This window comes from Temnothorax curvispinosus, unplaced genomic scaffold, assembly GCF_003070985.1.
Source record: "Temnothorax curvispinosus isolate PA1 unplaced genomic scaffold, ASM307098v1 QBEX01012454.1, whole genome shotgun sequence".
NCBI classification, from domain to species: domain Eukaryota; kingdom Metazoa; phylum Arthropoda; class Insecta; order Hymenoptera; family Formicidae; genus Temnothorax; species Temnothorax curvispinosus.
This window is the reverse complement of record NW_020222234.1, coordinates 1,446,555-1,458,780: the sequence shown is the minus strand read 5'-3', so window position 1 is coordinate 1,458,780 and position 12,226 is coordinate 1,446,555. Positions and strand designations below refer to the sequence as shown.

Genomic DNA, 12,226 nt, shown 5'->3' with positions numbered 1-12,226 from the left:
GCGTCGAGAGATTTATTTCACGAATTCTCTCATCGGACAGTGGTAACGGCCGTTACGCCGTCTCGGGGGCCCTAACTTCTCGCGGATCCTCAGGCGCATTACGTTCGCCTGGATTGTCAGCTAAATTTAGCATCGGGCTTATATTCGTCGGGTATCGCAATAATGACTTTCATTCCTGCGACATCCATTAATTCCGCGATATATATATGAGCTTTTAAGCGTCTTATTGTGTTCCAGAATATATTTGCTATAATAATGAGATCAAATTTTTTGTAATTTTGTAGATAAGTTTTAGATGAAATTCAGATGCTCTAACAATCCAATTATTATTCTGTGATAAGATGAAGAGAATTGACGAATCGAATGTCATGCAACAAGCTGTATTCTTTTAGCTTACAAAAATTTTTTATGTTAAGTTTGCCATTGACATTGAATATTCTCGCGTGAAAATATTGTACATAAGTTAAGTTTCGAGTGCGCATAGTTAATCTCAAAGTTTTCATTGACCAAAGTACCGTTCCGCGTGCGACTTTTACAGCGCGTAAATCTTTCAGACTGCGATCTTACTAAAGATTAGCACTTTGACCAATGCGAGAATGTTTTGACTTTTTTCCCTCGTTATCATATCGACGAAAAGTATCAGACACATATGTGCATGTCTTGCGTTAAATTAAATTAAATTCTCATACATTAAATTAAATTCTCTTATTAACGGAATTTACGGAATTCTACCTACGTGATGAATTTTTTAGAATATTTTCGAATTAATGTACGTTGCCGACATTATTAAATACACAGTAATTCAACAGATTAATGTCAGCAAAAAAATTAACTTTTTATGTAAATCAATTTTCGTTTGTAATAATTAAGATATAATCTAAAATATTGATATCTGAAAAATACTGCGACAAAGTAGTCAAATTTCATATTAAATAAGAAAGATATAATTATTATTTGGCCTCCAATCATTGATTTATTACGGATAATGTAGAATGTGAATCGAATCGTACGTCGCCCGATGTTCGTTCATCTAATCGTGACACAAAACGATGAATGAATACGGCTGGGACACGCGGCACCGTTCAATGGCAGTGGAAGTTTGTTAATTGCGCAACCTGTTTCCGCGTGGCTCGCGTTGCACGGACACTGAATAAGTACGCGGACGGTACAATCGCGATGATAATTAATCGCGGTCGTCATTAATCCCCATCCGAGCGAGCGCGCTCTTCCTCTTTGCGAATAGCGGCGCAAAAGTCTGCCGGAAAATCATACGTTCTAAGCGGCAGCCGATCATCATTGTTCATTCGCGTTTCCCGCTCTTTTGTTCGCCTGACTCTTGACTTATGCCGCATTACGTACATCGTACAAAATTATGTTCGACGTAAAATATAACCGCAACCAAATTACTGTGGTAGTATATCATAGATAGTATACGTAGATGATATTGTCATCTCGAAATAAATTTTGAATAATTTTACATTTTGACAGACAGAAAGAGAGAGAGAGAGAGAGAGAGAGAGAGAGAGAGGGAGAAAGAGAAGTCAGACACAAATGCTACGTGTTTGTAACAAACGTAGATGTTCTATACTGTTCATCTAAAATTGATTAAAATTGCACAGATTTTCCTGACAGCGGAAAAGCGAGTGAATGAGAATTCCTCCATTATCGCTGAAACGTATTATTTGATGAATCGCTCGACGGTTCGCAATTTTGTCTTCCGATATTCCAGGAAGACCGATTATTACGCACACTTGCTTCATTTCTGCACGTTTGCATCTAACCACGCTGGAAACTCATTGTGTTCGATAATAAGTCAATAAAACGAGGGAGCGATTATATTTTAACTGACTTCTCAAGGGGACGTGTGCGAATGTTCATAGAATTCTTAATTGTCTTCCAGGTACGGCGAGAAGCAACGACGATCGGATAGCCAAGAATTGAGCGGCATCCAATTGCTCTCCGCTACGGCTTATCAGCTGAAGAAACCTTACCAGCAACTGCTGATACCCATCACGATATGGATCGGCATGGAGCAAGCTTTCATCGGCGCCGATTTCACGCAGGTGGGCTCTTCAAATGCATAAGCGAATTTTAAATAGCCCCCGTTCCATATTCTAAATCTGTCGACGTCAGCAATGTTGGAAACTTAATCATAGTTTCTAGTGAGAAACAGTTTCTAGATGAGATCTGTCGAGATTTGTTGGAAAGATAAATACAATATTATATATAACTATTTGAAATAATTGATAAAAATTTAATTTAATAGTTTTTTGCCACTGCACGCTTGTAATTTTTATAAGAGTTGTAAAAAGAAAACGATTCTTCTTGTTAGCGAAAAATATTGAACTTTTTACTCTCAAGAAAAGTTTAAAATGAATCTCATTTGCACAATTAACAATGATCTTCGTCAATCTAATGTGTAGTGAAATATGCAAACGAATTTATCACGGTAGATGGATTTAATCGTACGCATTAAAATGCGCGATACTTTCTAATGTCAGTTTCGATCGCGCTCGCCAGCATATAAATCGACGCCGGTCCTCTCCCTTTCGCGCACATTGTAAATTGCTGTCGCCGATAAAACAATGGCATTCTATTTCGCAATCTACGCGGCTATGCAGCGTGTATCGACCTTTTATTATCTCGCAAGCCCCGGATCCGGTGTTCTCGCGAGGCATTGATAAGGAAACGTCCTTGGCTTCGTACCAGGATCCAACATTAACGAAGCTGACAGTGACGTCAGCTCGGCCTGACTCCGTAATTATAATCCGAACTCGAGCCGTCGTCCCGCGGCGAAGAGACCAAAAAAAAAGACGAATAAAAAAGCGGAGTTCCGTATTCTCCTTTATAGCGTGGTTCTTTTCTTATTCTCGGGCACGTATTTATGGCGTTGCAGACCACGCTCGAAGATTTATCGACGCTGCCGCGTGATAACGTAAACCGCCGCGCGCGTAATTATTTGTCATGACGAACGACAGTCTCCGAGGAAACGGTAAAATCTCGACTGCGCACGAGAAATATTTCATCGTACAACGACAGACGTGTCGATACAAAAGCTGCCAGTAGTCCGTGCGAGAGCACGAAAAGGACATCCGGCGCGACGTCAGAGCTAGAATAACGATTCAATCGCGTCACGCGTTATTATTTCTTGCAGTCACTGCAGATCTGTTAATTGATTTATGGGCATATTTAACAAAGACATTCAAGTGCTTGGCCACTTTTTATGTAAAATTATGTAACCATCTCTTATATAGCTCGAAAGGAATTGTCCTTTTCGGGATATATCCTCCGATCGGATCCTGAGAAGCTTTAACCTACTTCTCCGAGGAAACTCGAGGCTAAGAGAATATATATACGATTATAATGGAAGCCTCTGATCGGTCGTCGAGCTCTGCAACCGGTCGGTCTCTCCGTAGATTTTCTCTTTTTGCGCGCTCTTTAACTGGCGCCGGAGTCTGTCTTTTCCCGATCCGGTCTTAAACTACCGCGACGACAGTCTTCGTTATCTTCGTTGATAGTCGAGTTCTCACTCGTGATGGAAGCCGGTAGACACTTTTCTTTTCCTCAGCACGGAAATTGCTGGCTAGGTTCGCGAAGCCGACGACGTGCACACGTGTCATATCCTTTTAGATCTTTTAATCCGCTTCAATCGTTGCCTCCGAAGCGGAGATTTACCGCTCCAGCTCTACTTTCTACGAAATTAGTGCCAATTTCCGTTCGATAGATTCTAAGCTGGCTCTTATGTTTGTAAGGTACATTGACGTTATAAGTAATTTATCATGTCAGGCTTATTTACATCTTTTTACATGCTTACTACACATACAATTTATTCGAAAATCTTCATTCGTGATTGATAAGATAATTGGAAGAATGATAAAACAATTGAGAAACATGTATGCTAGATTTTCAGTTTATCACCATTACGGACACATTGATATCAACAGTAAAATAGTTTAACCCTTTAACTTTTTTATTTTATCCGTAATTATTTTATCTGTAAAGCGGAAAATGACGTTATCACGATAGAGTCACGTATACTTATGTATTTTTCTTCTCTACGAGGTCTTTCGCTCGATTTCTTTTCGCGCGTTATGCCTCGGATAGCGAGTCGCGATCAACAAAACGCAACGAAAGATCGATCTGGATCAGCTGGACACGCGCCAGATCTGGAACGCCGGTTTCTCGATGCGTGACGGCCACACGAGGACGCACGATCGTCCTCCGGAAACACGTGTTGTCGATTAGAGATATGGGATTTGCGAGAACGAAGCTTGTGTTAACTCTTTCAACGGTGACTTTATTGAAAAGTGAGTTACACGGAAAGTATATGATTAAAAAATCCGAGATTAATGGGACGCAAAAAGTCCATTACTAATGGGATATATATGCTTCATAAACCTGTATTGTTAGAAAGTATATTGTCTTAGATGTTTACGTAATAACAAGGTAAATTGAAAGATTTATTGCATTAGAAGCATTTTTCGTATCTAAAAAATTGTATTATGAGACGTATCACGTATATCTTTCATTAGACATGAAAGGATTAAAATATGCTACGAGATATTACCTCGCTATGCGGGCATTAAAATCCCCGAGCTTTGAGTCACGTGCGGTCGATCTTAATAAAACGAGAAAGTAATCTAAATTGTGAAACAATTTTTTTACACTTTGAGAGAAGAATTGGGAAAATACAGCAATATGTATCGAGATGTAATTAACTAAAAGTAATAGTAAAGATGAGTTAGACTGTTGCAAAGGAGAAAAATGATTAAATGTGTCACATGATAATTCTGTCAGATAGATTTAGAAAGTAAATATACTTTAATTAAGATTATACTTTAATTAACATATGTTCGCCATGAAAGCGACAAGAAGAGAAGAGATAAAAATTAAACTCGAGAGAAAAAGAAATAGACGTAGAAGAAAGAGACATTTATAGCAGACGTTTGATTTGTGTGTGTGTATCTGACACGCGAGTAAAAGCATTTAAAGTAATCAAACAAGAAGGTACTTGAAAAATACAGCAGGATGTAGCGCGATACTTATTTACGCACGGCATAGGAGGTGCAATTAAGAGCCTCTCTAAGTTGCCGGGCATACGGCGAAAGGAAGAAAGAATACGGCGGTAATCACTGGCCATGCGCAAATTAATCACTCCCGATTGGAAAGATGGATTTGCGTAATTTGCATGCTGTCTACCCGGTAATCGATCCCGTCCAAACGATATTCAGTATATCTTTACGTTCTCTCGGACGTTACAAATACTTACGGTATCCCGTGACTGTGGGCAAAAACACGCCTCGGATCGGCGTCGAGCAGCCGCGAGTCTACCGATTTTTTGCGATACGATTATGATTAAGCTACTACGGTTTTAACGGATCAGTCTTTTCTTATCTCCGAGCGCTTCCGAGCTCCAGCAGGTTCTTTAGAATTTTTTTTCTTTTTATAATGACCAGAATATTTGGTATTTTTTATATAAAGATTGTCTTTGCGAGATCTTGTTCTATATAACACTTGGAAAATAATATTCGAAATAACATGAGCCACTTTAGGCTGCTGGATAAGTTTTGCATTTTTTTTTAAATAAAATGCATTAAGAATATATACCTATCGTACTTTCCATGCATTAGTTTCCGATCACTTTTATGTAAAGGTAGGTTTATACGAAGGGTTAAGTACATTTTGTCAGACATTAATAATTTAGATGGAAATTACAAAAAGAGCCTGAGAATTTCACGTAATGGACTGGAATTAATCGGAGAAGGTCGCGCATCTCGGGTGAACCCCCTCATTATTGAGCGACCCTGCATCACGGCAAAAACAGTCTCCGGTTCGTGAGTCGCGACTCGTTCGAAATTGGTTCGCCGACAGGTCGTACGACGTCTTCGACTCGGGGTACCAGGTAATTGGGCAATTAAACTCGCGCTCCGAGGGAAAACGAGACGAAGAGAGAGAGAGAGAGAGAGAGAGAGAGAAGAAGGAAGAAAAAAATGAGGAGAACGTGATGGTTGCAGGTTTTTGCTGAGTCAGCTGTGGCGCTCTGGACCTGTTATAAATAGCTCGGCGAGCTTATTCTCGCGCCGATCTGCCGATACCGCTTCCATATCTGGAATCTCGCGTGTACCAGTATTTCTTCACGCCGCACACCGGTGCGTGCACGCGTATGCGTGCACGTGTCGCGGCCACCGCTCGATCCGGTCTGATCTCGTGAACGCCTCGGGACACACATAAGTCCATTCAAACGTTCGCGGATGTCATTCGGCGGAAAATCGCACAGAAGTATTAAAAGAATGCGATGATACATTTCGAGTTCAATGAAATTGTACGCTGCTCGACCCCGAAGGAAATGTTAATCGCGGATTAACGCAATCTGCTGAGAAGTTAATAAAATGCATTTTTATGTGCATAATTAAACTCTCCTGATTTTTAAAAATTTTTTTGGACATTTTACTAAAACGTTTTATTTAGAATTTTATGAAGTAAGCAGCAGAAATAATCATTACTTTAGAAGAAATGACTTGTCAATTTATCAACTGTAAATTTATCACTGGACAAAGCAGTGAAATTTGTTTGCCAACAACTTCTTTTATTAAAAAAATTTTTTTTAAGATGTTTTGAATATTTACTTATTAAATGAGATAGTAGCTCACCTTGAGAGCCGCGGATGATATAATATGACATGTATTATGCATGGGAAAGGGAACTGCTCGAATGCAGATGCATTTTGAGAAAAAGATTGCTTCAATCCATCAACGTAGTACACTCCGTGTTGAGTTCTTACGTTGAAAATGCCGCTGCAAATGCAAAATGATTTTTGTACACGGTATAAAAAAATCAGCGGATATTACACGTGTGGTATCATAAATAAATCACTTCGCTCTTTTAATATCCACCTGAGATTATACAATCCATGTATTAATGTAACACAGGAAGGATTAAAGACACGTAATTTTGTGCGGCCGTGACGTCCAAAATGACGGCGTATTCGCGATTAAACGTTAAATCGCCACTTGATCGCGAGACGTTAAATGTCCTTCGGCATGGCTGCGAGACCCCGCCGTAAAAATTCTGGCTCGAGATTACGAAGGGCGTCCTGCGTTTAAGCGAGGGGTATTTATGCGTTAACGATCGGCCCGGAATGATCACGCGATAAATGCGTTTAATGCACCTTCTATCATTCGAGATAGCGTTGTAAATGTAAGTAAATTAAAAGGAATGCCTCGTTTGAGATTAGTGTATTTGGCAGTTAAGACGCTCGAGAAGATACGACGCCCGCATCTTGTGAGAGATCGCGCGTGGATAATCACGTATTTATGACACTACTTTACATTTAATTTCTACAAAAAAATGTATAATCACTGGCAGTTGCTTATCTCAGCTTTAGATCTTAGTGATATATTTTATATCGGAATAATGCCCGGAATGTAACAAGCGCACGAAATTAAACGTTTTTACGAAATGTTTAATGCCATGATTTTAGGGTGGGCAAACGAACATTTTATACAGCTTATAAATCAAGTTTAATCCGCTTTATGATTAATGATCGATGTTTAATAGTACGTCTACAATTATTCTTTAAGTCCATCATTACTCTTTTGCATCAATCATCTTCAGTGTAATTCCAGAAGTAATTCCAAATGTTATCTCGCTCAACGTAACGTCAGATTTTTTTCTTTAATTATAATGCCCCAAAATATATTTTTATTTTTAACACAACGTTATCAATTATCATTCTTATTTTAAACAGAAATAATCAGATATGATCAAATAGTCCTAGTATAATATTGGAAAAGAGTATCCTTGTAATGCTCTTAAGGATTCAAGGATATGTGTGTGTCTACGTTTTCGGAGTTTGGTAATTCTCTTGAGTTATAATGAATTTAGAGAGAGATGAAATACGTAAAAAAATTCACAAAATGAAAAAGTTTTTTAACTCAATCTCAGTCATCTTATTATGTCAGCAATGATGACTGATGGGATTATAATAACCCCTAAATGCATCCGAAAGCAATAAATTGACATCAGCTTTTTTTTCAGAACAAGAGCGTTATACATAGAAAAGAAAAGTATTTAGTAATCTTTTACTTGTATAATATTCTTAACAGTATGCCATTCGAACCAGCCAATAATCATCTTTGTTTTGTAAACTATATTAACATACATATAAATCCCGTTATGTGTAGAAGCAACAGAAATGAAAGAGACTGATTACATCTCGTGGATCTTGTGATTTGACTTATGCTATACAATTTTAAGACATATCTATAGCGTCACTATGTTTATATCAGAGATATTTTTATATTAAAGAGAAAGAAAAAAAAGTTTAAAATCATCATTTATTGTAAATTATTATTAACACTGTTTCCTTCCAAGATGTCAACTTCTTTCATTTTCGCATATTTACATTGTCTTTATAACAGATTTTAATACAATCTCTTTACAATCTCGATTATAGAAAATTTTAAAGTAACAAAAAACTAATTCTGCTATTATATATTTGCTTGACATTTAACGGGAACTAAAAGTTGACTCATTTTTAGTTGCAATTTTCTTTAAAGTTTTATTGGTGTATCGTGTTCCAGCTATCTAATATATCAGAAATCTTCATTCGGACTCGGAATACCGTAGACTGTCTTCAGCGAATTAAAAGAAAGACATTAAATTGAATCCTTTTGTGTCTGCTTTCTAGGCATACATCTCCTGCGCTCTGGGCGTCCACAGAGTCGGCTATGTTATGATCTGCTTCGGGGTAGTCAACGCCGGCTGTTCCTTGCTATTCGGTTCATTAATGAAATTCGTCGGCAGACAGCCACTGATGGCATTGGGGGCCATTGTTCACGCCTCTCTCGTGGTGGTTCTCCTCATGTGGAAGCCTCACCCCGACAATCCCTATATCTTTTTCTCGGTCTCGGGACTGTGGGGTGTGGGCGATGCCGTGTGGCAGACACAAGTTAACGGTGAGTATTTATCGCATTTTACATGTTAATGTCAACTAAAATATTGCGAGGCAAAAAAAAGGCGAAAAAAATTTCTTATACGTGATAAAAGAGATTGTGCTGAACGTGTGGAAAGAGATTTCGCAGAACTGTCGATATTTTAAATATGCCAATTTTGTTATGTTTATTTTAATTAAAGTAATTAATAAGTGTTATTAAATTAATTATCAATTTAATTATGTGATTGTACTATTCTAGCTTTAGTTTGAAACTGTGTCTCAAGACCGTAAATAACGGCGCGTAGTTCACTGACGCGAAGAAATGTACATAATAAATTCACGCGAATAATATTATTAGGCACAAAAGATCTAGCCCGATCGTATAAGACTTATTTCTATCTATGTGTTGAAAAAATTATTTACTATTATCGGATTGAAGTTCGTAACACGGTAGGAGATAGCGAATCGTCTTGGACATATGGGTCTATTCAGTGGGCCATTCTTCGAAAACCGGATCTATGAATTTTGATTATAAGCCATTGGTCCCATCAAGATTTACCGGCTACATCTCGCATTTGTTTGCTCGCAGTCAATACGAATATTGATAGATCAGACGAACACTTTACGGGCGTTCTTAATGCATTCACGACAAGTAATATTTACCTGAAGATATATCGCTTCTCATCAATATTAACGTCCCTGCTGAGAGTTAGGGTCACTGATCGACCCAGTTCGGAAAAAAAGGAAGAGAGAACAGGTGGATTTTATCGCCGCTGAGTTCGCAGGATCCATAAAACCACTTAGCTTTGACTTCGCGTTATGTAAATGTCGATTTTCCAAGCGGATGTCGCGTCCGTAAAAAGTGTCCCCTCTTTAGCGATCGCTCGCTATTGATGAGACGTTAGGTGGAAAGTTCGATGACGTAATCGGTAAAAAAAGTCAAGCGTGCCAGGAGGAAATAATAAATTGCGGATTAATGAGCAGATAAATTGCTTTGGTAATTACCGTCTGCTGGATCGATAATAACATAATTTTGCTTACGGTTTACATATGTCGTCGTCGTCGCATAATCGGCCGTATTAATAAACGGCGTATGATTAATGAGAGTGCCTTCCAAGATGAGCGTCCGGGAGAATCTTTTAAGAGGCATAATCGCGAGACGCGATTTCGAACGTTAATTTCGTGATGCGTAAGACATTTCAGTATAAAACATTTTAAACGATGGCTACATGCTAGATTTTTTTATAAATAAGAAATACTATCAGCGTCTTTGTACTCTAGATGAAGACATTCTCAGAAGATGTTCTCTTTGTACTCGTTCACTACAAAAAGATTGCTCATCTGAAATTCAGCAAATACTCATTACGTGTACTTATTACGTGTGCTTATTACGGCGACAGCGGAAGACGATGATTTTGGCCTTCGTTGATTGGGTCATGTTCAAAAATTCACAGAGGTAATGCTCGCATCAGAAAAAAAACTCCATATCTTACTAATTTCTCAGGCCCATAGTTCTTTCTCAAGGACATTTCGTTTCATCTTCTGCTCTCCGTCACGCTGTGGTTAACATAAAGAGATATTCGCATTAAAAATTATAAATTTTTAGGCTTGTTACATAAAGATAATAGTGGTCCCTTTTTCTTGAATCGAAAAGAGACTATCCGAGCGCGATGTCCCGATACTCTCAGGCACAGAGTTCTCTCTTAAGGACATTTCGTTCCATATTCCGCACTCATCGTCACGCTGCGCTGAGATATTCGCATTAGAAATTGTAAATTTTTAGGCTTGTTGGATAATAGTTATTTGTGTGAGGTACAGTGAGGTAAGATGAAAATTCCCGGGTGCGGAGTTTATGCACGAGCCGAAGGCGAGTGCGGTAACCGCACCCGGAAATTTTCATCTTTACACACGGCTTACACTCCCTATTTTATGTTGCAAGTGCCTGGAAAGTGGTCTATCACGCACGCGTAGCGTGCGTAATGGGGCACTTTCCATGCACGTGTTGCATAAAGATAATTGTGATTCCTTTTTCTTGAACTGAAAGAATATTCGAGCGACGTTTCAATAATAATTTTCGCGTTTACAATCACTGTTACGATCGCTTGTACAATAAACGACCGAATGATACACAGCAATTTTGTGTTGCTCGCGCACAGCAGATCTGTCTTTGTATGTAATTAGAGCTTCTGCACAGACGTTCGGAAAGTGAGTCTTGAGCGTTTTTTTTCTTGTTGCCTTGGCGTGTAACTTTTGCGAGATTAATCGCTCTTTGCCGATGTGTTTGAATCACGATAGAAAATTTTGCAGAAGTCGATATGCAAATCTGTTCGACCACGTGTATACAAAAACGCACAATAGACAGCTGCACTCGCTTCCCATCCGGTTTTGCCAGTTAATTGCGCGTAACGCGTGTACCGTGAGAATCTCTAATTTTAGCGTGCTAAATAATGTGGGCGACATTATTACCTAAAAATGCCTCTAAAAAGTGTCACAGAAGAATCTCAGAAAAATTACAACGATTAATATACGATAAAAATTTTCTTCGAACAATTTCAAAGTTGTTTGTGTTAAGATAATAAATTGTTATTGTGCAGTCTTAAAGAAACAGATTGGAAAATTCCATTTGTCGAGTTACAGCACATTCTCTTTAGTTTAAATAAAGACGTTTTTAGCGATTGAGGCTATCGTCATAACAGACTAATGTACACTCTCATATTCTATTTCTCTCCCACGGATTTCCCGCCTCCATTTGGGTCATTTATTTCCCTAACGCGGTATCGTGCATCGCCGTGCAGCGCTATCATTATCGCTGTTACGTGCTTTCTGAAAGCGCATCTAACGAGCGCCGACAAGTCAAGGATTCGATCCACCTGTAGGCTCGTTATTTCGCCGTCAAACGCGTATAGCGACGATGAACGTAAAACGATCGACCTCGGTGCATGCACAATGGTAATGGTATGCTGGTAGAGGTGCTGGATGCATATCTATTCGTAGCTGCGAATCCGATAAAGCACCTGTTAAGCACTTGTTAAGTCAACCCGCGACAAACGAGATCGTTTAAGTCACTTTATCGTTTCATTGTCGCAAAGAAAAAAAAGAAGTGTCAGATCAACACTGATATACTTTGTATATATACGCAAGAATATATAATCTTCTTATAAGAATTTCAGCTTTTTGTTTCAACTTTTTTTTCTTGATTGAAGTATATATAAAACTTAAACTATATAAATGACTTCATTCAAGCAAGTTTCAAGTTTTCTTCGTTCAAAGCAATATAATCTCGTTTCAAGA

At 38.5% G+C, this 12,226-nt stretch overlaps 1 protein-coding gene across 1 annotated transcript in view; it reads left to right on the top strand.

The window, feature by feature from the left end:
- LOC112462458 (UNC93-like protein) overlaps positions 1-12,226 on the top strand; it is a 36,152-nt gene that overhangs the window by 16,074 nt on the left and 7,852 nt on the right. Inside the window, exons 3-4 of the mRNA XM_025028249.1 lie at positions 1,901-2,063; positions 8,690-8,957. Of these exons, the coding sequence (XP_024884017.1) occupies positions 1,901-2,063; positions 8,690-8,957 (431 nt within the window). The remainder of the gene's footprint in view (positions 1-1,900; positions 2,064-8,689; positions 8,958-12,226) is intronic.